Source organism: Nelumbo nucifera, chromosome 1, assembly GCF_055504915.1.
Source record: "Nelumbo nucifera cultivar China Antique chromosome 1, China Antique-T2T, whole genome shotgun sequence".
NCBI classification, from domain to species: Eukaryota; Viridiplantae; Streptophyta; class Magnoliopsida; order Proteales; family Nelumbonaceae; genus Nelumbo; species Nelumbo nucifera.
Window position 1 is genome coordinate 16,868,810 of NC_142649.1, and position 25,022 is coordinate 16,893,831.

The 25,022-nt window shown below is 39.1% G+C and overlaps 1 protein-coding gene and 1 pseudogene across 5 annotated transcripts in view; both read right to left on the bottom strand.

Annotated features, from left to right (window-relative positions):
* LOC104590942 (SCY1-like protein 2 A) overlaps nucleotides 1-12,962 on the bottom strand; it is a 113,497-nt gene extending 100,535 nt beyond the window's left edge. For 2 of the 5 annotated variants that reach the window (XM_088896545.1, XM_088896546.1), the window contains exons 1-2: nucleotides 12,230-12,957; nucleotides 1,939-2,043 (exon numbers count right to left, since the gene is read on the bottom strand). In XM_088896545.1, coding sequence (XP_088752671.1) covers nucleotides 1,939-2,043; nucleotides 12,230-12,718 — 594 coding nt within the window. In that variant the 5' untranslated portion in view covers nucleotides 12,719-12,957. Of the gene's footprint in view, nucleotides 1-1,938; nucleotides 2,055-12,225 lie in introns of all 5 variants that reach the window. The other 3 variants (XM_088896542.1, XM_088896544.1, XM_088896543.1) reach the window with 3 other exon arrangements.
* A 2,663-nt stretch (nucleotides 12,963-15,625) lies between these two features.
* LOC148802949 (senescence-specific cysteine protease SAG12 pseudogene) lies at nucleotides 15,626-16,776 on the bottom strand (annotated as a pseudogene).
* Nucleotides 16,777-25,022: the final 8,246 nt, after the last annotated feature.

Here is a 25,022-nt window from a genome sequence, read left to right on the forward strand (position 1 = left end):
TGTCTTGCCTTCTGGTAGTGAGTGCACCAAAGCTTACTCTTATCATCTGTTCTCTTCTGAGAGTCACCCTTCTTAGAACCACCTCCGAAATTAGTATCTAAACTTCCCCAGACAGCTAGAGCAACTGGCTCCCCCTCTGTAGAATTCATCACATTTCTTCTACTTTCTTCTGACTGAACCAAGGCATAAATCTCCTGAACTAATGGCAAGTCTTTACTTCCCAAGATCTGCACCCTGATGGACTCATATGAAGGATTCAGCCCCAAGAGGAAGGCAAATACCCACTGCTGAGATACAAGTGATTTGAATGCCTTTGCATCCTCATCACACTTCCAGTCAACATTCTGATAGTGATCAAGTTCTTTCCATATCGATGTCAGATCTGAATAGTACACCGAGAGACTCCTTTCCCTCTGCTTGCAAGTGGACGATTCAGCTTGTAGTTGGTATATCTTGGCATAATGTCTCTGCTCTAAATAGGTGGACTTTGCTTGTTCCCATATTTCACAAGCAGTTTCAGCCCACATAAAAGTTTTTCTCACCTGTGGAAGCATGGAAACCAAGAGCCATGACATCACCATACTATTTTCTTGGTTCCATCTATCATATTTAGCACTTCCGCTCTTTGGTTCCTTCACTTTCCCATTGATGTATCCTATTTTTCCCTTAGTAGTGATGTAGAGTTTTATTCCCCTAGACCATTTAAGGTAATTCAGACCATCAAAGGGAATAACAGCCATGGGGAAACTCATATCCATTCCCCCACTTACCCCATTTTGATTTACAGAAATCTCTGAAGTAGCAGAATTCTCAGAAGACATGGTCAACACAGAATTTTTTTATCAAAAAACTTCACCTTAGGATCCCTCCTCATATCAGAACAAAAAGCTCCACACAAGTGATTAGTCCACCTACACTACAGTTTTTGGACTTAATCTGAGCACAAGACCAGCATCAATTTCCAAAAAAAAAACAAGATGATAGATCTGATTTTCAGACCTGTACAGAATAGCAGTCCCAGCCTTCTAGTTTTCTCAGAAGGTCTACAAGCAATAATCACAAGGGGAGATCCTTACACACAAGGCATCAAGCCAACAAGTAGAGAAAACAGGTCATACATGAGCTACAGCAACCTTTCATAGGTACAGGATCACACGATCCAAAACAAACAGAGGAAAATCCTCACAAGGGTGTGCCGACATTCAGTGGTTCAGGTCCATTCGTTTTCCTCTTGGTGCACGACCAAGGGAAGAGAAAGGAAAAAAAATGGGGCGGTACCAGTTGCAGGTCTGATTCGATCAACCCAGATGTACTCCTCTGTTCCACCCAAATTCAGCAGCTTGGAGAAGACACTTGATCGCCCAGATTCAATGGCCACACTCTGATACCATCTTGACAGTCAGCAAAAGAGAAGAGAAGAGAAAGGAAGAGAAGAGAAGAGAAGAGGAGAGAAGAGAAGAGAAGGGAGAAAGAAGAAAGGATTGAGGCAATGGAACAGTGTTGGCGGCACCAGCTTCATTATAATATATAGGGCGAAAAAATAAGAAGGGAAATGACCCTTGTGCCCCTACTAAGTGATGGTACAATAATAGATTAAAATAAAAAAGGCTTTAATCAGCCAAACAGACCCTAACAAACATAAAATCAATTATTTCAACAGCACTATTAACTAGGAAATGTCAATGTTGATATGATGATATTTTTTCTTTTTTTTTATGAATGTTGATATGATGACATGGGATATCTATATTTAATGAAAACTAGAAGACACATGTAAGATATTGCAAATATTTTGATTAGTTTTATTCTTGCATTTCGTTTTTTTTTTTTTTTACATACATGCATACCCACTTACCCACACACACACATATACACATAATGTATCCATACAAATATAGAGAGATGAAGGGAGAGATGATAAGATCAGGAAGCTGCAACCTCAGGTGATATAGCTCGATGAATTAGGTGGGCATTGTTATGGAGAAAATCCAAGGACTCTGCAACCTGGAGCAAACCATGTTTCATCTCTAACAATCCCATTTCCTGCATGAAAGCTAAAAGCTGTGTCAGAAAGTTATGAAAATGCAAAGGATAAATTCATAAATAAATTGAAGCCTGAAATGGTATAGAAAAACACCAGTGCTGGAATTATTTTAGTTATCCCAGATATACAAATCTTTATTGCATAGGTGTTTGGAAAAAAGCTTCGTCAGTCATATGCAAAGGATGCATGAAAAGCAGTATTGGAAAATATTCTACATCCTTTTAATCTGTAAACAGTAAACTTAAAATAACTAGGATTAGACAAACAAGATATGAAGAAAAGCAATCAGAAGGCCCCAAAAAGCAAACTATTTTGTTTGTTTTGTTTCTAGGGGACTTCTCCCCATGTATAGTTTCTCAATGTGATGGCCAATGGACTATACCTGTATTTTTTGACCTATACTTAAATACAGAAACTATCTTACCTTTTCATAAAAGAAAAAGAAAAATACTCTGAATGACCACTTCTGTAGCATAGATTTTCCTTATAAAGGCCATTTTAGTATTCCTCCATGGAATTGTACATGCATATTTAAAATAGTTTAGCAGATCAAATCAATGCTATATAACAATATATTTGACTGGATACAAGCCCTTGTAAATAATTTTTGAAATTCTCTAGTTCCTTCGGTGCTACTGAGTCAAAATGACTAATGATCAGCCAATCACTACCTCATCTGTTTGAAAGAAGAAGCAGCCACTTTATGCTGAAGGGGGAGCATTTAAATACAATTCCAAAATAAATAACAACGAAAAAAACAACAAATATAAAAAGGGAAATGGGACACAGGGGGCCCAGGAGCTCTGCATATAAAAAGAAAGATAGTGGCAGAGGTTATATTTATCCAATGCTGCTTAATTCTTGCATATGAGGAAAGAGGAAGTATAGAGGCAGAGCAGTCAATCCTTTTATTTTCTTGTCTTGATTGGGAGTATGGATTCATTAACACTGCAAAGCTTCCTTCTCACTGCTATAAATAACTATATTACCTGGATTTGGAGGATACAGCTGAACTGACAGTATTGGATATGGAATTTACACTGCAAAGCTTCCTTCTCACTGCTATAAATAACTATATTACCTGGATTTCGCGAGGATACAGCTGAACTGACAGTATTGGATATGGAATTTACACTAGAAACTGAAGTATTCAACATTATATAGCACCCTTGTACAAGTATCCTGGTAGCATAGATCAACAATTTTACCATGCATTTTCCTCTCAAGGGACTCATTGAAAAGGGAAAGCAAATAAATGACAATAACATATGTTACAAGTTAAAAAACAAAAAAGGTGGCAATTGGAGTTCTACGATGAGTTCCTTATAGAATTATGAGAAGTCTCGTACGGAAAACAAAAAAGGACAAGGTGCCACTATTTTAATAGGTTTTAGGATGGGAGTAAGTTGATTAGAGAGTTATTTAAGGAGGTGGATTCTAATCTAAGGGATATAGGAGAGGATCTTGGCAATGTTTTAAAACACAGAGGTGTGATGCGAGGCATTCCAATACCTAGAGGCGTGAAGTGTAGTTCAGAACATAAGAGGCATAAGCCTCCCGAACACAAGGAGGGGGGTTAAGAGTAAGAAGGAGGAGGAAGAAGAGGAAGGCGGGATCTCATTTTTTCTTTATTTTTGTAGGGAGACTGGGCCAAATGGGCCCTAGCCCATTATTATCTTATTGGTTAGTTCTTTCTTGTTATTTTATTCTTAATGGGCCTTTATTTCTTTTTATGTTTTCTAAGTATGCTGATGAGGTGGACGCCCTCTTAGGGGAGAGATCACCGAACTCCTTCTTTCTCCCTTCTTCGCCATTCTTCCTTTTTCCTTTTGCTGTCTTCTTCTTCTTCTCTTCCTCTTCTGCTATAAACTGAAATATTTTACTATTTTCTTTATTGGTCTGAATCACATCTTGGTATTAGAGCAGGTCTTCCTTCTCTTTTATCTTTTCTTTTCTTTTCCCATACACTCTTCTAATCAAAAAGTGTATGGAGAGATAAATTGCTGATTATTCAAAGAACTTGTATGCCTAGTTGGTAGAGGGTTTGGAGAGTTAGAATCTGGTTATAGATTGCCAAGAAAGTGGGGCTGCTGATTTTTTGCCCAAAACCCTAGCCAACTAGAGAGTTTCCGGTTACAGGTTAAAGAGATTGTTTGGGTGTGGCGCTCAAGGCTTGGAGGGTTCCTTTGATCTCCAAAAGTGGGTGGTTGGAGTTGGAAGAGGTTTGGGAAGCTCTGGTTGGAACGACTACTTCTCTCTTTCTCTTTGGAGGCCAGGTACAATTAAAACCCCTAGTTTTGGGATTTTTAAGTGTTGGACTGATCTTAGTTAGTCTATAAAGCTTGAAAATCTTGTTTTTTGATTTTTGTTTAATTAATGGAGCAATCTAGAAGTAAGGTGAAGCAGATCCCGGTGCTGGGGGTTAGTCCCATAGATTCCATTTTGATAGGAGTGACTACAATCAAACTTGATGGAACAAATTATTTAGCTTGGGCACAATCTATAAAAATTCATGCCTATGGTAGAGATAAACTAGGGTTTCCCACGGGCAGTAAGGAGAAACTAGAAGAGACTGATCCTACATATGAGAAATGGATGCAGGATAACTACACAGTTATTGGATGGTTGGTAAATTCTATGCAGCCCCACATTAGTTAACATAATCTTTGGATGACTTCAGCGAAGATGATTTGGGATAGTGTTAAAGAAACATATTCTCAGAAATTGAATGTTGCAAGGGCCTACAAACTGAAGAATAATGTGAAAAATCTGAAACAAGGGGAGAGGAGTGTAGTTTTCTACCACTCAATGTTGAAGTCATTATGATAGGAGATTGATGTTATGGAAGCAGTTGTATGGGAAAGCACCAAGGATGCAGAGACATTCAGGAAATTTGTGGAAAGAAACAGGGTGTTTGAGTTTCTTACAAGACTTAACCCTGATTTGATATTATGAGACAAACTATTCTAGCCAAGGATGAAGTAACACTTGCTCAGGCATATTCTATGGTGAGCAGTGAAGAGAACAGGCGACAGGTGTAGTTACAGGGTCAACCACCTTCAGAACATTTTGCACATGCTAGAATAAAACCAAAGGGGTCAGCTGAGAAGAAAGAGGTGATATGTCAATACTACAAGAAATCGAAACATATTAAGGATACTTGTTGGAAACTTCATCCAGATCTTCATCTAGATAGGTTTCGAAACAACAACTTTAAGAAAGGTGGTCAGTCTGGAAAGCCGGAGAATGCAAATGTTGCTACAACATCTGAAGGTGGTCAGTTTGAAAAATCTGTTGTGGAGCAGATGACAGCAATGAAGGCAGAATTTGAGAGATATGGGAGGTTAATTAATCACTTGGAGACTACTGTTGTAGCTTCCTCCTCAAGCAACACCTCTTCATATGTATTTGCCCATTCAAGTATTCGTGCTTGTGCAAATCATGCTACAGACTCAAGTAATCATAGAATTCCTTGGATTATAGATTCTGGTGCATTAGACCATATGCCCAGCATATCTAAGCTTTTCTGTTCATACCAGCTCCTCTTTGGTAGAGAGAAGATTTCACTTGCCGATAAGTCTCTTGCTCCCATCTCTGGCAAAGGGAATATTATAGCTTCTGACTCCCTTGTTTTGTCCTCTATCCTTCATGTTCCCAAATTTAGCACTAACCTTTTATCTATTAGTAGCTTAACAAAATCAATGAATTGTAGTGTAACCTTCTTTCCTATTCATTGTGTTTTTCAGGACCTGAAAACTCAAAGGACGATTGGGAGTGGCCACGAGGCTAATGAAATATATTTGCTGGATATCTCTTATCGAAGTCCTGGACCACCTAGTGGAGTAGCTTTGGAGTCTATCTCATCAGAGTTAGTTGATAGAGTCATGTTATGCCATTTGAGATTTGGTCATTTGTCTTTTTCAGCTTTAAGTCATTTGTTTCCAGAAATGTTTAAGAGAATATCCCTATCGAGTCTTCATTATGAGTCATGTGAACTTGCAAAACATTGTAGACAATCATTTTCAGTGAGTAATAAAAAATCGGTTTCTACTTTCCATATTGTACACTTTGATGTGTGGGGGCCCATATCATTTATCTGCTATGGGGGATTAGTGGTTACAAGTATTTCATCCTTTTTATTGATGATTTCTCTCGTTACACCTGGATTTACCCTGTGAAATCCCGGGATAAAGTGCCAAATATTGTACAAAAATTTCATGAACTTATCCTTACCCAGTTTAATGCTCGAATCAAAATATTCTGATCTGATAATGCAAAGGATTATTTTGAGAAGAGCCTTTCCTCCTACTTTGATACCTTTGGAGTTATTCATCAGAGTTATTGTTCCTACACTCCACAACAAAATGGAGTGGCGGAAAGGAAGAACCAACATGTGGTTGAGGTTACGAGGAGCCTCCTTTTTGCTTCTCATGTTCTTGTTAAGTTTTGGGGGGATGTTGTCTTTACAACTACATACTTGATAAACCAGATGCCTTCCCGAGTTCTGGGTTTTAAAACCCCTTTAGCCTCCTATTTCCAAACGAGGATCTTTTCTCTCTTCCTCTCCGAGTGTTTGGGTGCACTTGTTATGTTCATGTTCATAGTCACCAAAGACATAAGTTTGAGCCTAAAGCACACAAGTGTGTCTTCTTGAGATATGCCTTCACATAAAAGGGGTATTGTTGTTTTGATCTAGTTCATGGCACTTGCTTTGTTTCCAGAGATGTCACATTTGTTGAGTCTGTTCCTTTCTTTGGTACTTTTCCTGAGGGGGAGCATTCAAAGGAGTTGTTTGCGATGTCACCATCTGTCCTTCTAATCCCCATTAAGTCTTCTATTGAGTCTCCTCTCATCGAGTCTTCTAGTGGGCCTTCTTCTCTTGTTCTTGCTCCCGCTCCTCCTCCTACTCATCCTCCCACATTTTCTTCCCATCCTATTGTTCAAAGGTGGTACCAGAGACAAAGACTCAAGGATGTGTAAGTTGTTTCCACACCTTCAGATGAGCCTCTTGCACCTCCCATCCCTATTGAGGTAATAGGTCAACCCTTCCATCACTATTGCGGAAAGGTAGACATTTACTTGAGACTACTCATTCTCTAATGGTTCAAAGCAAGGTCCCAAAGAAGTTTTGGCCTCATGTTGTTCTGACAACTTCTTATCTCATCAACCGAATACTATCCAAGGTTTTGGGAATGAGAACCCCATTTTCTATCCTATGTCCAAAGCAAGTTGTGCTCTCTTCCTCCTAAGGTTTTTGGTTGTGTATGTTTTATTCATGTTAGTGATCCTAAATGGACAATGTTGGATCCAAAGGCAATCCGTGGGGTGTTCTTGGGTTATTCTCATACACAAAAAGGGTATAAATGTCTTGATCCAGCTACCAGAAGGAAGTTCATCACTAAGGATGTCACCTTTTGTGAGTCACAATCCTTCTTTGAGCCTTCCTAGAATCCTCTTCAGGGAGAGACTAGTGGAGTGAAAGAGACTTCCTCAGAGGCTAACCCTTTTGTCTCAGCTCCTACTTCCCCTAGTTCTTCCTTAGACGCTCCTCATGTTGAACCTTCTTCCTCTTGTCCAGTGGAGACTACAAATGATGAAAACCCTCCTCATGGTACTACTCCTTGTCCTGAGGCAATTGGTCATGCCTATAATGATGACCTTGATGATGAAAGGCAGCTAAGTGTTTATCGAAGAGAGACCTACTAGTGAATGACTACGACCAATCAGGAACATCAGATTCCGGCCAAGGTATTGCTCCTCCAATTACTTCCTCTAATCCTTATTTAGATCTTCTTATTGCCTTGTGGAAACCGATTCGTTCATGCACTCTTCAACCTATTAATATATTTCTTTCATATTCTCACTTGTCTCCTGCCTATTACTCTTTTGTATTGGCCTTGTCCTTTGTCTCTACCCCTTCTAGGTACTCAGAGGCTATCATTGATCCTAAATGGAAGGAAGCCATGGATGAGGAAATGAAAGCCTTGTTGAAAGCTAACACTTAGAAGCTTGTGGATCTACCAGCCAGGAAAAGCAATGTAGGGTGCAAGTGGGTATATACAGTCAAACACAAGGCTAATGGTTCCACCAAAAGGTATAAAGCCAAATTAGTTGCAAAAAGATTCACCCAAAAGGAAGGGATTGACTATATAGAGACCTTTACTCCAGTTGCCAAATTGAATGCTATACGGGTGTTACTCTCTCTTGCAGCAAATTTTCTTGGGAATAACATCAGTTAAATGTTAATGCTTTCTTAAAGGGAGATCTACAAGAAGTCTACATGGACCCTCCTCCAAGGTATTACATGAGAAGAAAGGTATGCAAACTAAGGAGGACATTATATGGCTTCAAACAATCTCCAAGGGCTTGGTTTGAAAGATTATGCAAGGCAGCGAAGGTTGTTGGGTACAAGTAGAGCAGTGCTGATTACACATTGTTCTATAAAATAAATGAAGGGAAACTAACAGAATTGTTTGTTTATGTTGATGATATGGTTGTTACAGGAGATGATTCGAATGAGATTCGAAAGTTGAAAGACTTCTTAGCCTTAGAGTTTAAATCAAAGATCTGGGACCTCTGAAATATTTCTTAAGAATAGAGGGTGGCTAGACCTAGAGAGGGAATATACATCTACCAAAGGAAACAGCAGGCATGGAGAGGAATCCCAACAACATTAATCCATAACAAACTAAAAAGTCTATCATTTTTATAAAGTAATAGCAATTTATTAATTACACAAAAAAAAAGTATGAGTACAAAGTGTTAAACATCTATTTGAGAAACACAATGTTTCTTAAACCCATAAAAATAAAATTAGTGTTGTGTCGAGTGATTAAGTGTTAGTGGGTCTGCTTAACATTCTATGTTTTAGTGTTATATTCTGTTATTGGGCCTAAACTGGTTTTATTCTTGTACTGTCTAGGTGTCCCATCACTAATCAGGGGCATTCTAGTCCTTTCATTGTATCTTCCTAATGTTAATATATGTACTAGTTTCTAGGGCCAGCTGAAAATAGATTCCCGCCCATACACAGCTCTCTTCTCTTCTCCTCTCATCTCTTCTTGCTCTTCTACTTAACCATTTCAGCAAACAATAGAATTCAGCCCAAAATAATTCATTCCTAACCACCCTGTGTCTTGCCCATGCCTTGCCCAAGAGTTGGTCAATCTCTGTATTGTTTGCACCTGCACATGTATCCCTGCTATTAGCCACATAAGCGTTTTTGCTTCATTCCTATAAATCAATAGAACATCCTCCTTTCTCTGCAACCAGCCCACCACCACCTTAGAGTCACCTTCAATCACAATCTTCTTGATTTTCATCTAATACACCTTTGTATCCCCTATTTTGTAGCCAACTAGCCATAATTCCAGCTCTTAGAGAGTTACGTTCCCCTATTGCCCGGGAGAACAACGCCCTAATATTGCCCTTCTCATCTCTAAATGCACCCTCTATCCCTTAAGGTCCCAGATACCCATGCTGCTCCCATGAATATTTAACTTGATGAAGCCCTCTTCCGCTGGTGTCCAACTTCTATAACTTTTCTTTTCCCTCTGCACCATGCTCACCAATTCCATACTATCATCTGCAGAGAAGGGATGGAAGAGTTCAAATGACTTAATCCAATGCACCACCTTAAAAAGTCTATCAATTCTAATACAACCCCTCATTGTAGACCAATGATCAACACAAAATTCCAGCAATCTCTGAAACAATTTCCAAAGTAAGAACTTAAACAGCATCATCCTTTTGTTTTCAAGCGAAGCAGGAAAATCCCCTTACCAATGGCTATAAATTTAATTCGATTACCAAGACATCATTCTTGCAGCAGCCAATGAGCAGAAAACTCATCTCCAAGATTTGCCTTTAAAATCTCTCAACCAAGCATCCATCCAACAGCTCTATTCTGCTTCTTACCCATCCAACGCCAACTACACAAATACAGCCTGCGTTCTGTCATGAGCTCCTTCTTTCCATCTTAGGTGAAGGATGTTCATAGTCTGGATTTCACACCCCACTATAGGTGCCACATAGGTAGAAAGAGGAACTTTTGATGTTCTTGATCAGATTATGATTTTATAGTGATCTTGTCTTGAGATTGAACACCTTAGATATTCGTATTAATATAACGTTGATCATCAATCAATTTTACAGTGAGTTGAGTATTCAAAGACCCACATTGTATTTTAGGAGTTCTCCCTAGCCTTAATATTTTATAAATCCATCTTCTCTTACATCTCACAAAAAAGAAATAAACAAGTTGGTGAATAGATAGGCTTGTAGAAGTTTTAAAGGTCAAAAGAGATCCATCAACATCAAATGGTTGTCAAAGATATACAAACCAAGTAATTTTTCCCATGTAAGAGCAATCAAGGAAGTCCAATTAACATATATGGTAGGATATCAACAAAAAGCTATCCCCAGTGTCACACTGTCACATCAGTGCACTACCCATTTTCTGTAGGCATATAACAATCTAAGATTGATTTGCACTTCTAGGAAGCCGTTGGCATGGGAAAAATTACATGTTAATACTTTTTAACAATCCTTAATACATTCCTGTACTCAATCCTTAATACTTTTTAATGAAAACCCACTTGTTATTGATAAAAAGAGGCCTTTGGCATAGTCAATGACATGGGATTTAAACATGACCATGGTTCTTGCATAAAGAAAATTTCGAGAGGACTTCACAAATAATTTCCACCAAACAAGAAGAAAGAACATTTGCTTCTTTTGCATCTTATTTCCAGGGAACAGAAAGAAAAAATTTATCATGGATTATTTCTTGAACAATGCCTCAACATTGTTCACAGAAAGACGCAATGAAAAACGTCCAAGCACAGAGTCTGTCCTGTCTAAGTTCTTCACCATTTAGATTTTTTTTCTTATACTTTTGTCAATCAGAACCATCTTTAGAAGGGGTATACACTTCTTTTAAGATAAACAATATGCAGATAATTCCAGCATACATCTCAACCTTTAGAGATGCAATAATTTACACCTTAGCATCCTCATGCCTTTCTAGAAGGCAGATATCCAATTGTGTTCCACCTTATAGCACTAGGTATAAGTATAACAGAAAAAACACCATCATCAATTGATCATCATCATTCAAGCCTTATCCCAACTAATGTGGGGTTGGCTACATGAATCCTCTTTCACCATTCTGTTCTGTTTAATGCCATTCCATTGTTAAATTATGAGCATTTAAATCATTTCTTACTACTTCAATCCACGTCCTTCTGGTGTACCCCTCCCCTAGCCCTTCTAGCCTCTTAACTTGCAACAGATCACTTCTTCTTACAGGTGCTGTCGATAGTATATGCATGTAACCTAACCATCTTAGTCTACTTTCTCTTCTATAAGAAAGTTCACACTCTGCATCTAGCACCAACATAATTCTCCTTAAGTCAGTGTGACATACAGTGTCCTGAACCAGCGAAGAGAACAAGGTATACATCTCAATAACGAGGCAATCTATATCAGGCATGAACATACACATCTTTAATTTAGTAAGGTAATACACGTCCTGTACTACATCAGAGAGTGAGTCTTTTTCTGACTTAAAATTATCAGAAGAATCTCATTGCAAAGTTTTTCCTGGAAAAAGAACAATATTTCTTTTAACTTCTGGAGTGGGTGCCATTAGTTTACCACATATCTCGAAGTATGAACTGTGAAACAAGATTTCTGTTTCTTATCTAAAAAACAAGAATTACTGGCTAATAAGCATATTATAAAATTCATTTTTCCATATTAAGGAACACTTAAGGGAAAGTATTCATACTGTTCCAGTAACTCTGTGTTAAGTTAATAAGGGGACAAAGTGCAATTAGGAGGAGAAAAACATCAATTGCACTGAATTATGCCTACATGATTCTAGTTTGACCTTGCAATCACAGCAGAATATATAGTTCTCCAGACGCATCCAATAAAACATTTAGCAACAACTCATGAATGTAGAATTAAAGTGAAGCTCGCTTGCATTCTAGCTTTCTAGGGAAAAAGAAAACAGCAATAGATCTCTCAATAAAAGAAACCAATTTGAATTACCAAATGTGAATACTGTAATAGAGAAAGGAAAAGAACAGGAATGTAAAAGAAAAGCCTAAATAAACCAGGAAAGCACAAAATAGAAATAGATCCTCCAATTTGCAATTGATACAAAATTCCATTACCTACCATCTCCTCGAGCTCCTTGGGCGTCTTAGCGATATTATCAACTGCACCGAGCGTATTAGCAACCGAAGCAAAGAGCGGCTCAGTGACCATGGCCATCGCATTTTTATTCTCATCCAATGCCTGAACCACATGAACAATTCCCGGATGCCGAAGCCGGACCAACCGAGCAGCATCAGAACGAATTATATCGAAGAAAGCGTCTTCCGCAGCCTTGGACAGACCAGCACGAGCGCGTGCCTCAGAGAATGCCCGCTTATCGAGGACCCATACGCAGACGATTGGATATTGTGATGGAATCGATCCACGGGCTTTGGCAGAGTAGAGCTTCCATGCAAGGCCAGGGCCGCCAGATCCAATCTGTTCGATCAGATTGTAGTCCTGAAGGGGCCTTGGGCCGGTGACTTCTTGGACTGTGGTCTGTACCTTCCTCTCGATCACAGCTGCGGTCTTTGCCAGAGCTTGAGTTAAGATTTTCATGTTCAAAGCCATGGCTGAGATATTGAATTTGAATCAAATTTTGATGAATGTGCTATGCTAACATCTTGGCTCGGAGAAGAAGAAGAAGAAGAAGAAGACTTGGTGGGAAAAGGGATCAATCCACTCCATTTCGACCAGCTCCCTCCCCCTCTCTCGGTCTCGGTATGTCATCTTCCCTGCAATTCATCACATTTGCTCCAGAGTCCCGACAGTTTACAACCGAAACGTATGTTGTAAAAATACCAGCCACCGCCTTCTCATTATTTTCTATGTTTCTAAATATATTAAAGTTTTGAAATCACACACAACTGCCCATGGGTGATCTTGGGCCGGGCTTAGCGCCTATTCTAAATGCTCTTGTATGGACCCAGGCCTAGTACTCGTGATTTAGATTTTGAATGTGTTTGGATTTTTACGTTTTAAACATTTTAGATTTAAATACATGTGATTAGGGGTGAGTATGGATCGGTTCGGTTTGGTTTTATGGATTGTAGGTTTTTGGAATTGGAAACTATTTTGTGAAGGTCGGTTTTGGCCTTGGTGTTTTTAGGGTTGGTTCCAAGATCTACTCTCTCCCTTCAAAAAAATGAAACACGTTCTTTAAAAACGTGATTTTCAATAAATATAATATATAGTTTATAATTTATATTATCTTTATTGATTAAATTAAGTAATTTAGTATGAAAATTATCATAATATATTAATATATGGTTCAAAACTTATCATTATAAATTAAATTTTATAAATATTACCTTTTACATTATTTTTTATACACATTCAAATATTAAAATGAAAACAAATTATCAAACCACTTAAGTAATTCAATGGTCAGACCATAGCCTTTGCAACCATAAGTGCTTTGGCTTAAATCTTCACATTCTCAAAAGTATTTTGGGGTTTATTTCAAGACAAGTTCAGTTACACCAAGACCAACCAAGGGTGGTTCATCAGATTGGTTTGGGTAGGATAAACCCCTAGACCCTAAAATTGGTTTGGGTGGGGCTTGGTTTCAAGAATTTGGAACTAGACCCTACCCTATAAGAGATTGGATAGGGGCAGTTCAAGGCTAATTTGAGGTTGGTTTCATTCAGTTCCGACCCATTTGCTCGCCCCTACATATGATTTAAATTAAAAATATGGTAAAAGATGTATTTTTATCATTAAAGTGAAACAACAAAAATTAATAACTATTATAAGGAAGGAATGCAGTGTTGTTTAAAATAATTAATCTTTATTTTAGTAGGGCATGATCCTAAGTCCAGCAATGTTGTTTAAAAATTAATAACTTCTAAGTCCAGCTGTCCGGTAGGGCATGATTCTATCCGGAAAGTATGATACACAATTAGATAATAAAAACTTCAAACACAAATGGTCCAAAGTGATAACAACAATATATCATATAGAGGAAATTACACACCTTAGGTAAACATTCACTATTATAATTTAAGTTAATTACACGAGCAATGACAAATAATTAGCGCTTAATACTTAACTAATACGAAATATTCCATGCTACAACCCACAAAACTTCCATATAACATGCATCCCACGTCTAGCTGCTTCTTTTTAATATAATTTTTTATATTATATAAACTATGAACAGTCTGATTGTTTGACTCGAATGATTGGTTCACTCTAATAAAAATAATAAAAAAATTAAAAAACGGTCAAATCGTTCGAACAATTCGAATGGTTTGAATGGTGAATCAGCCGATTCAACAGTTTGCTGACCAAAATCAATGGTATTGAGGAAAAAAACAATTTTAAAGAAAAAACGGAACCAATCAAATAACTGATTATCGGTTTTTCTGATCCAACCGTCCGATCTGGTCCGATTTTGAAAATCATGATTGAAAGTAGTTCCACATTCCCCTATAAAAGCACCACTTGAATATAGTAATGGAAGTCACGACTAGCGTGTATGGCGACTGAAACTGGTTGCTTTGCTATAGCTTTCAATAGTGCATTTTCATCGTTTGATGGGACATCCACATATCCATTGATACTTGTTGCATGACAAAGAGTACCAAAATCCAAGAATGCCCAACAAATACCAGCTCTTGCTCAGATAGAGAAATTTGTTGACCTTTCTACAGGAATGTTACGATCTATCTAATGGATGCCAAAAGGTTGCAGAATGGGTGGGCGAATTTCAAAAATTTCCTACCTTCCTTCAATTGGGAATCGTATTCCCTAAATTTAGAATACCATATTCAATGATCTTATTTGAACCATAATCAAATCAGATCTGAACCAAAAGGTAAATGGGAGGATTATACCTGATTCGGAGAAACAGTATCTCCCAAAGTTGGTGTTCATGCCCAAAGAAAAAACCAAGATCCGCTCCTGCTGAAGATGACACAACTGTGGATGGAACGGAACCAGCAGGGTGCATCTTACACACTGGATCCTTCGCAAGAATCCTTTGGAAACTCTGAACACCGAATATTCTTCAGTCTTTCTTGCAAGACTGATGTCAAGAACTGATTTCTTGACTTCCTATTGTTGCAAAGATCGAAGATGGCTGAACTGCTTTTCTTCCCTCTGGAGTATGAATGAGATCTAATCTCAATTCGCAGGGAGTTTTCTTTCACCAAAATCCTAGTTCGAAAAATGATGTATTTTTTCTCTCTTGTTTTTCTCCTCTTTTCTTCTTGATTAAAAACCTCCGAATTAAGAGTTATCCCAATCCAAATCTATATTTGGATAGGGGATTATCTTAATCCTATCTGCAGATTAAGTTAGTTTACTCCTGATCTTATCAGGAGGTTACCAGATTCAAATCTAATTTGAATTTGGTCTCCTGGAGTGGATAAGGTCAAAGGCCCAATCTTTTTACTAACATCAATCTCAGATTCGCCCCATAGATGGGTGATCATATCAGCCCAGCTCGAAATGGGCTTTTGGCCCATTAGATGTTCAGTGTTTAACTAGCTTCCAATCTGCTCCCCACTGAGTGCCCCACGAATTCTTGAGTAGCCAGTACTTCATGCCCTCTTCACTTGTACCATAACCAACCACTGTAACAGCATGGTTTAAATCAGTTCCACATTCCCCTGTAAAAACACCAGTTGAGTAGAAGAGGAAGTCGTTGGAACTAGCGTCTATTGCGACAGAAACTGGTTGCATTGCTACTGCCTTCAATAACGCATTCTCATCATTTGATGGGACGTCCACATATCCACTGATACTTGCTGGATGGGATGCTGATTTCTCTGTGTCGCACATTCCCTGCACTCCTCACTGTAAGGGTAGTTTTCTTCGCTGTTAATTCCCCCAGTTTGTTGGATATACTGGAATGCAGTATCCATCCAACCACCATTACAGCCATTATTTTCAGTGTTGCAGTCAACCAGCTGTTGCTCAGAAAGGGAAATTCGTTGGCCTTTCTTGATTTGGATAATTCCTTCTATTGCTGCCACTGCCGAGAATGCCCAACAACATCCTATATATATTGAATTGATTGCTATGTTAGTGAATTGTACGTATTGTAATGCTTTGAACCCTAGTTGCCCTTGCAGCCCAAATTATATATATACTTGGTAGAAAAGAAAAAAAAAAAAAATATATATATATATATATATATATATATATATATATATATATTGCCACTTACCACAACGGCCTTGGTCTTTGATGGGGGTAACAGCTCCTTTTTCTCTCCAGTCTAGACTTGGCGGAACATCAGTCACATTTTCGTAACTGAAACTGCGGCCATGGGGAAATTTTGATGATGGCCTTTGTTGTGCAAAATTTATGTAGCCATTACGGTAATGCTTTAACTCTTCATCGGTCCGGTCAGCAAATACATTTATGCTTTGCTTGTATGGTCTATCACCAGCCAAGTTGAACGAATCTATGCGCTCGGCATTGTTCTTGAATATGTTGAAGCGTTTCTCCTTCTCTACATTGTCTTGGTATACAACTCCATGGCGAGCCATCCATTGCTCAAACCTCTCCAACTTAGATGCTTGCTGGAGAGTGCGGGCATTGGCTTGAGAAGTAGAAGCTCCTAAAATGATGATCAATAGCGAGGCCATGGCACAGGTGATGAGTTGACAGCTGGCCATTGTCGTCTGAAACAACTGATAATTAACTAGTTATATGATGATGAATAAGAGGAGAACAAATTAAAGGCTAAGCAATTGAGGATCGATGTCCAATTCCTTTTGTGGTTTTCATTTATATAGATCGATCGAGCTGCATTTGCATGCACTTCCCCCCAAGTAGAACAATACAAACTATGTTAATTTCCTTGCCGTGCAGGGGGTGTGGCAAGAATTACATGCGCAAATTGGGGAATCATATTTTCTTGCACTTTGGAAACGGAACCGTGACAAAAAGCAACTTAATTTACTTACTCTTATACTTGCATTCGGTCTGTCACAAGTGTCCTTTATACATCATATAAAACAGATGTGACTGACAAAAACTATTAGAATAAAAGTAAGTATTCAGACTTCATAAAGTTATATGATGATTGAGATGGTCTAGAGTTGGAGATTAAGGTTGTGTTTAATGTTTCCACTTTCATCTTCAATCATTTTCGGTTGATCAATACAAATTGGCATATTTGATGCTATTTATAATTGACCAATTTAAAAATAGAACTTGTTGACCCATTTGTTCCTCCAGGTTGTAGGTCAATGGTTCAACAATCCGAGTTGAACAGGTTGATAACCCACCCGTGAAATCGTCACAAATATAAGTTAAGAAAACTACACATTGAGACAAATGCCGAAGAGGTTCCTTGGCTTTTGCACCCAATTAATTGGAGAATCCAACTTGAACCGTAACATTCAGTAAGAACTTTCCTCATGTCATATGAGAGAGTGGCATCCATTACATGCGCAAATTGGGGAACATATTTTCTAGCACTCAGGGGACGCAATCATGATCAATGTTACTCTTTCCTGGACCACAAACTATTCAATGTTTAATGAGTTCGAAACTATTTTTTCCTAGTCTTGTACTTCCATTCACTCTCTCGCAAGTGTCCATTTACACGTATATAAACATTCGTATACATGTAATTGATAAGTGATCGATGAGGGGTGATCTAACCGTTCGGTCACGAAGAGCCATGTGGCTAGCCCAAACCATTTAATGACATGTCAGCGCCATATGGAGGCAGGTCGCACCCACCAAGTCTGCCCAAGCCGACCAGCTCGACCTACGTCTCGACTGATGGAAGACCAGCAAGTCACTCCACAGCAGAGTGGAGCACATCACCTCGGGAGAATGAGTTGGTGACTTTGGATGACAACTTGACCTCCCTGACCTGGGTAGACAAAGACTTGAGTAGCCCGCCGACCTCTGGGTTACCGATAAACATGACACATTATCCTTATGCGATTAGTATGCCTATCGGTTCCGAAACAAATGGCGGCATGTCGTCCATGCCTTCTCAAGGTACTCATCATTCATTGCATTTTATCTCTCTAGCTCTTAGAATCTCCCTTCGCTTTCTTGCTCACTAAACTCGACTAACATAAGCATCGGAGTGCCTAGCTGAAGTCGAAACCCCCAGGTACTCTGATATCTTTCTTCCTGCATACTGGTCTGTCAACCTCAACACCACTCGTTTGAGTTGTCCTCCGGTAGGGCAGTTAGGTGATAAGATCACCATTAATTGACACCATTTGTGGGAATCTAAACAAAAAATCCAGTTCAACCTCTCACCACATTAGTCATAAACTCAGCATGTCATCCCCAAAAAACAACCAAAACAAAGGAACCTCCATTGGGGGGCAAACGTAGGTAGTCGAGCCCTCGTTGGTTCCTGATAACTCTATATTTTGATGCCTCAACGAGCATCATTTTAGTGTTACTTGGGCCTTAGAATAGTCAAAATGTGTCATTTTCCCAGTTAAATTCAATATTGTGACCTTTGAGGGTCCCTGTGCAAATCCTGTAAAAACTAGGAAATTTATAGAGTTTTTTACAGATTTTGGAAAGCTGGTGAGAATTCCAGCTGAGAGAGGGGGTGCTTCTAAAATTTCTCCATGACTATATCCCCCACTATCCCCCGCTTTCTCCAAACTTATCTATAATTCCTATTTATCTTCTAAATTATCTCTAATTCCAATTTATCCCCAAAATTATCTCTAATTTAGTAGAGAGTTTCTCTCCTAAATTATCTCTAATTCCTATTTATCCTCTCCCCTACTTTTTATCTATATCTCTCTAAAGAAAGTTTGGATTAAAAAATTTTAATAATTATTTAAATATTCTAACAAAATTAAATAATAACTTTAAAATATTTATTAAAAACACAAAAAATAACTTTATATTTTTACAAAATATATCACGAAATTATGTTCTAAAAATTTAAATATATCACGAAATTTGTCAACCAACTTACTTATTTTTCTATTTTACAAAGAAAGTAATTAACTTGTTCCTTAATTATAAACAAAATAAATAAAATATTATGGCTTGTGCATGGTTTACCCCAATTTGTAATTTTCCTTCATTATGAATCAAGGCCAACTTGTACCACACAAGCAGGAAGCTGAATCAGGAAACTATGGGTTGGTCTAGTAGATCGGTGAAAATGTTCATTTCGTTAAATAATACTTTCTGAATTAGTGACAATATACTAGCAGAAACTCATGCCTTGCTATTTGTAACAGAAGAAAAAAAAGAAGGAAAGTAATAGACCTTATTTAATTAAAAAGAACATAGAGATTTTGAGAAAATATTTGGAATGTTGATTTTAGAAGCTAGATTGGGCATGATCAAGTCTTATCATGTCTGTGTTGGGTTAAAGTTATAAACCATAAGTATCAGAGAAGTTAAAAAGCTGAAGTTGTTGAAGTGTGGCATTTCTGGTGTATAATGCTAATGTTATTTTAATCAAAAGAGTGAGCTTGGAAGATTAGACACATTGTGAATTGTGATTAAGGGTCATTGGTGACAACTAGGGACTTTTCATAGCTACTTAGACACAAGACCTCTAACATAGTTTGGGGGCATATAACTTTCCATGTGTTCCAACCTGGGGTAAGCTACTTAGGTGTCCCACCCTCCTAGAATGGAGAGTGATAGGTTCAAAAATCAGCTAACTAGAATATGATTCCAAATGAATGTTTCTAGTATCAAATATTTAATTTGGATGACACAGAGAAGTTCTATCAATATTCTTTAAAGTTCTGAAGATAATTCTTTATAAATGAAGTCATGTTTAAAGTCAAACAGTTTGCTGAAACTTTGCTGTTCTATCCAATATTCCTAATTCATTGGAGACCATCCCATGGTGTTGATTGAAAACTTCTTTACCAAACCATATTATAATGAATAGAGCGACAGATTTGAGGCTATAAATTATAACAATACAACTGTTATGAGCTTGGACTTGTGCAGCATAGTAGAAGATGTGACATCCATTGCTCCAATTTAATTAACAATCAGTCAATGCCATGGACCTTAATTTAAATTTACAGAACTGATGTGGGGTTCAGTGCTAGATATTAGATAAGATTGTCATAAAATAGTGACCATGTTCAATGGGCATGGGCAAATGGTAGCCTTAGAATCTAAGTTTAGACAAGTCATCGTCAATCTTAAACAAAATAAAAGAAATAAACTTATCAAGAATGGACGCTCACGTCAACCCAACTTAATTAAAACCATTACCTCTAGACGAGATATAACGAGAAGACAAGCGGCCTTAGATATTTGATAAAAGAACAAACTAAAGACATACTTGCTGGGTTGATTTGCATTAGTCTATACTGTAAATCTGCGGTGTTTAATAAATGAAGCTCCATTACAAGCAACAAGTTAAGGGAGACATTCATTGATCCAGTCCAGCAGCCTTGTAGTCATTTCGTTCTTTTCTCTGTTTTATCTTTTTCTTCCAATAGTCGTCCAACACAGAGAGATCCCCATGAGCCCATGACTCAACTTGCCATGAATCATCCCACCTAACCAATGGGGATCTTTCTGTGTCCACTAGAGAGTAGATATATGTTTTGGGCACTTTTGGCACAAAATATATGCAACAGGGACAAGTTTCAGACATGTTTCATGTTCAACTTTTTAATTGAACAATATGACTATGGGAGGCAGATAATCAATGAAGGTTGAGCAATGTCAAAAGATTTACCTATCCAAAACTCTGATGTACACGCGACTTGAGATTTGAGAACTCTGAGAAACAATGGCATTGAAGCTAAGAGGACAAACTTGTTTCAATGGTAGAGAGGACAATCTTGCTTCAATGGTGGAGAACTTGCTTCAATGGCGAAACAAATAACCACAAATGGATTGAAACCCTAACACCTTTTGATCTTGCACTTGATCTAATGACTAGTGGAACAAAGAGCAAAGATCTGAAACTTAAATAATGGATTAATCTTCAATGGTGGAAGTTCATTTGACTGAGAACTGAGAAAAACCCAAAGATCTTTGTTCAACAGTTCAACTCTTGCAGCAACTCTCTCTCGACCCTCTCCTCTTACGGTCTTACCCTCTCTCGACCCTCTCCTTACCCAAGTGACCCTAACCCCTTTTGACCCAATGGGTACCCTCGACCCATCCCACTCTGACCCTCTTTTTCCTTGACCCTAATGGATCACTTGACCCATATAACCCACTATTGAAATGGGTGGGTTTTGAAGCGGGTGGGTTGGGTGGGTCAAAAGGGTCAGGGTCAACATTGTCACCCCTAATTTCTTTATTTTGAATTAAGAGATGTTTGGATGTAATTCACGGCGGGTAGAGAGTGGATAGGAAAAGTGAGTAGGAAATCTGGGCTGAAACAGGTTGGCCGTGTCTCAACTCTCGATTGTATGGGATGGAATTAATTAAGTTGATAAGAGATGGGAGGTGTCTCCAAGTACCTTGTGGTTGTGGACATCTTAGAAAAACATAAGACATGATTAAAGAACGTAAGTCAATGGTAGGCTTTTAGAAAAGAATTAAGTCCATGAGCTAAAAGCTAGCGTCTATCTCAAGAGAAGACTAAGAGTAGGAAAAGTGAGTAGGAAATTGGGAGGTGATGAGGGGTAATTTGGTCCACCAAATGATATTATGATACGTGGCTTTCAAGTGATATCTCAGTGCTAAGTAAGCAGATCACCTCGGCAGGTTGGCTGGTAGCACCTAGCGGGGCTGACCAAAAATACCTCATCTTGGCCGATTTGAAGGACCTCCGAACAAGGGAGTACTTACTTCGTAGATCGATCGAGCAAAGAAAGGTACTGCTGGCGACCTACAGAGCGTGCTCACTGACTTGTCACACAAATCCGTTGCTAGACCGAGTTCTCCAGATATTAATGAATCGACCATTGGGCCGGATTACTTACATTACACGCATAAGAGCCAATTGGATGGACCTAAGCCCTCTGCACAGATTACGTAATCGACATAATTACTCTCCCAACTTAACGGAAACAGCTCTGCGAGAACCTGAGACCCATTACTAGAAGGTCTCTGAGCACTTACGCCTATATAAAGGTCTCATTTCTACAGAAGAGGTATGCATGATTATAAGCTCTCGCACTCTCTAATCTCTTAAGACCTTCTAAGAACTCTTTGTTGCCTTAAGCATTGGAGTGCCCACCCCGGGTAAAAACAACCCGAGCACTCTAACTCTCGCCTTTTGCAGAATGATACAGCTTGGCCACTAAATGTGAGCATCCGATTCGGCATCCAAGTCATCTGCCACGTGAGAGCCGCCTGATCGCATACCATCAATTGGCGCCATCTGTGAGAGTACATGGAAAAAAGCTAAGTTCTCATTTTTAAGCATCTTACACTAATATCCATGTCTTCATCAAGCAACCAGCCCTCCAACAACAACAATAATCAAATCATTAAGGGACACGAGCAGCTTAGAATGATACCATAAGTACCTTCAGTGACTACCGGAAATGTGCCTTTAACCCCACCAGGCGTCCCACCCACTCTAGACCCAACCATGACACCATCTCATGTGAATGCGCCTCCTCCTGCAGATAAGCCCTCCGTGGCTCCCACTGGAGCCGACACGCGCTAGTTCTATGACCTGGTGTAATGTATCTGCGGAATTAGCAATCAGATGAGAGCCTGTGAGGACAAGTTTGCCACCCTAATAGGGGGCAACAATAGACACAACAACCGCAGATTCAACAACAACAACATTAGAACCAGCGAGAACCGGGTGTCTAACCAGTTGGGTTCCCAGATAGATTCCCAACAAAGTCTAACCGAGTTCCTGACATCTGATTGGGTTTCTAGTCAGATTCCCACAACATCTGCTTGGGTTCCCAATCAGATTCCCAACCAGGTCTGTGACCGGGTTCCTAACCAAAACCTTAACCGACCCCTTGTAGAGAACTGGGTGCCTGACCAAAATCAAAATCAGCTCCCAGTAGAAAGTTGAGCTACTACTCCCATAGGGACTGAAGCCGCCAGTTCCTCCAAAGGATCCAAAAGAAGGCGTCATAGACGTAGGAATGGAAACAGGGCAGGGATTACATTACCCATCCCCGACCTCGACCCCCAAATCATCCCCCATCCCCATCGGGGAAAGGAATTCTCCTCCATCCTTGACCCGGATAGGGATGAATTCCCTGTCAAAGACCCGAATCCTCGATTAGACAAAGACCGAGACTGAGAGAAAGCGAGAGACAGAGAGAGAGAGAGAGTGAGAGAGAGAGAGTGAGGACCTTTGCAAGTTGCGATCGACAACGATAGATGAAGGGAGATTGAAGAACTAGGGTTTTAGCTTTTAATTCTTTTTTTTTGAGTCTTTCTCTGTCCTATGACCTCTATCATGTGGTAGTCAACGACCAAAGATGTCTGATGTCCGATGAGTGATGACAATTGGCGACAATAGACAAAGAAAGAAGAAGAACTAGGGTTCTTTGAGACTCTTTCTTTGTCCTCTCACCTCTGTCTATCGAGTGGTAGTCAAGACTCAAGAAGTCTCGAGAGTTTTTTAGAATAGTTTTTGTCTTTTAAGTTTTAATTTTTAATTTTTCTTTTTATGTTTTTGAGTTTTTATAATTTATTAATCAAATAAATGAATAATATATATATATATATATATATATATATATATATATATATATATATGAATTGCGGCTGGGTGGGGCAGGGATAGCTTCGTCGGGTTGGGGAGCTCGGGTACTTGTCAAGGACGAGAAAAATTGCCACCCTACGCAGATGCACTCACCGCACCTCAAAGCAAAGTCATCTCACTCTATCTGTGAGCGTGATGGACAAGAAATAAGAAAGCAAAGCAAGCAGCCAAGCAGACACCTTATCTGGGTGGCCAATATCTTGCACCTCATGACTAGAACCTGAGATACTTATGGCCCCATGACCAAAGAACTTCAGGGCACCCAACCCTGAATCCTACAATGGAATGATAGACTCGATATACCATGCTAATAATTTCCAAGCCCTAATGCAACTACACGGGGCCAACGATGCAAGCCTATTTATTGCCTTCCCAAAAACCCTCTGGGATACAGCTCGGCAATGGTACTCAGGATTGGTCCCCGACTCCATAAGAAGTTGGGATTAGCTCGCCAATCTATTTACCACTCACTTCACCACCCATAAAAGGCACCCTAAGTCTGCGACCTACCTATTAAATAGCATTTAGAGACCTAATGAGACACTCTGTGAATACATTATGAGGTTCAACTTGGAGCATCTCCAAATCCCTAACATTGACATGGTTGTACAACTCATCGTGGCAACAAACGGTGTCTGTCACCCCGACCTATGGTAGGAAATTGAATTGAAGCCTCCAACTTCTATGGAGAAATTCCTCACTGAGTCATCATTGGGCCGACCTCAGCTAGGTCCAAGCCACGATAGTACTACACATCCTGGGGGAGGAGCACACCTCTCCCCATCTAAAGAGCTACATGAGGATCGTTAAGGCAGTTGTGCATAGAAATGTTGATGTTCGGGATGAATTGACGTATGTCAAAAGGGTATGGACCAATAGGACGTTCTTCTTGGACCACCTGAAAAAGAGACGCGACAGGATCCATATAGATCTGATCAGTGCTCATAGGGTCGCAGCCTCCCTCAAGGTTGACGACATTCGAAGCAAATGTCGTTGACCTCGCCTCAGCACTGGCCTTTGTTCTGCAAAATTTATGTACCCATAATGGTAGTGCTTTAACTATTCATCAGTTCATTGAGGAAATACATTTATGCTTTACTTGTAGGGTCTATCTTCGGCCAAGTTGAAAGAATCTATGAGCTCCGCATTGTAGTGGTGTTTGACTTGACATTTTTAATTAAGAAATTTAGTGGTGTGAGAGTGGTAATAATACATTCAATATTTGGGAGGCTGTGCTTAATTTTA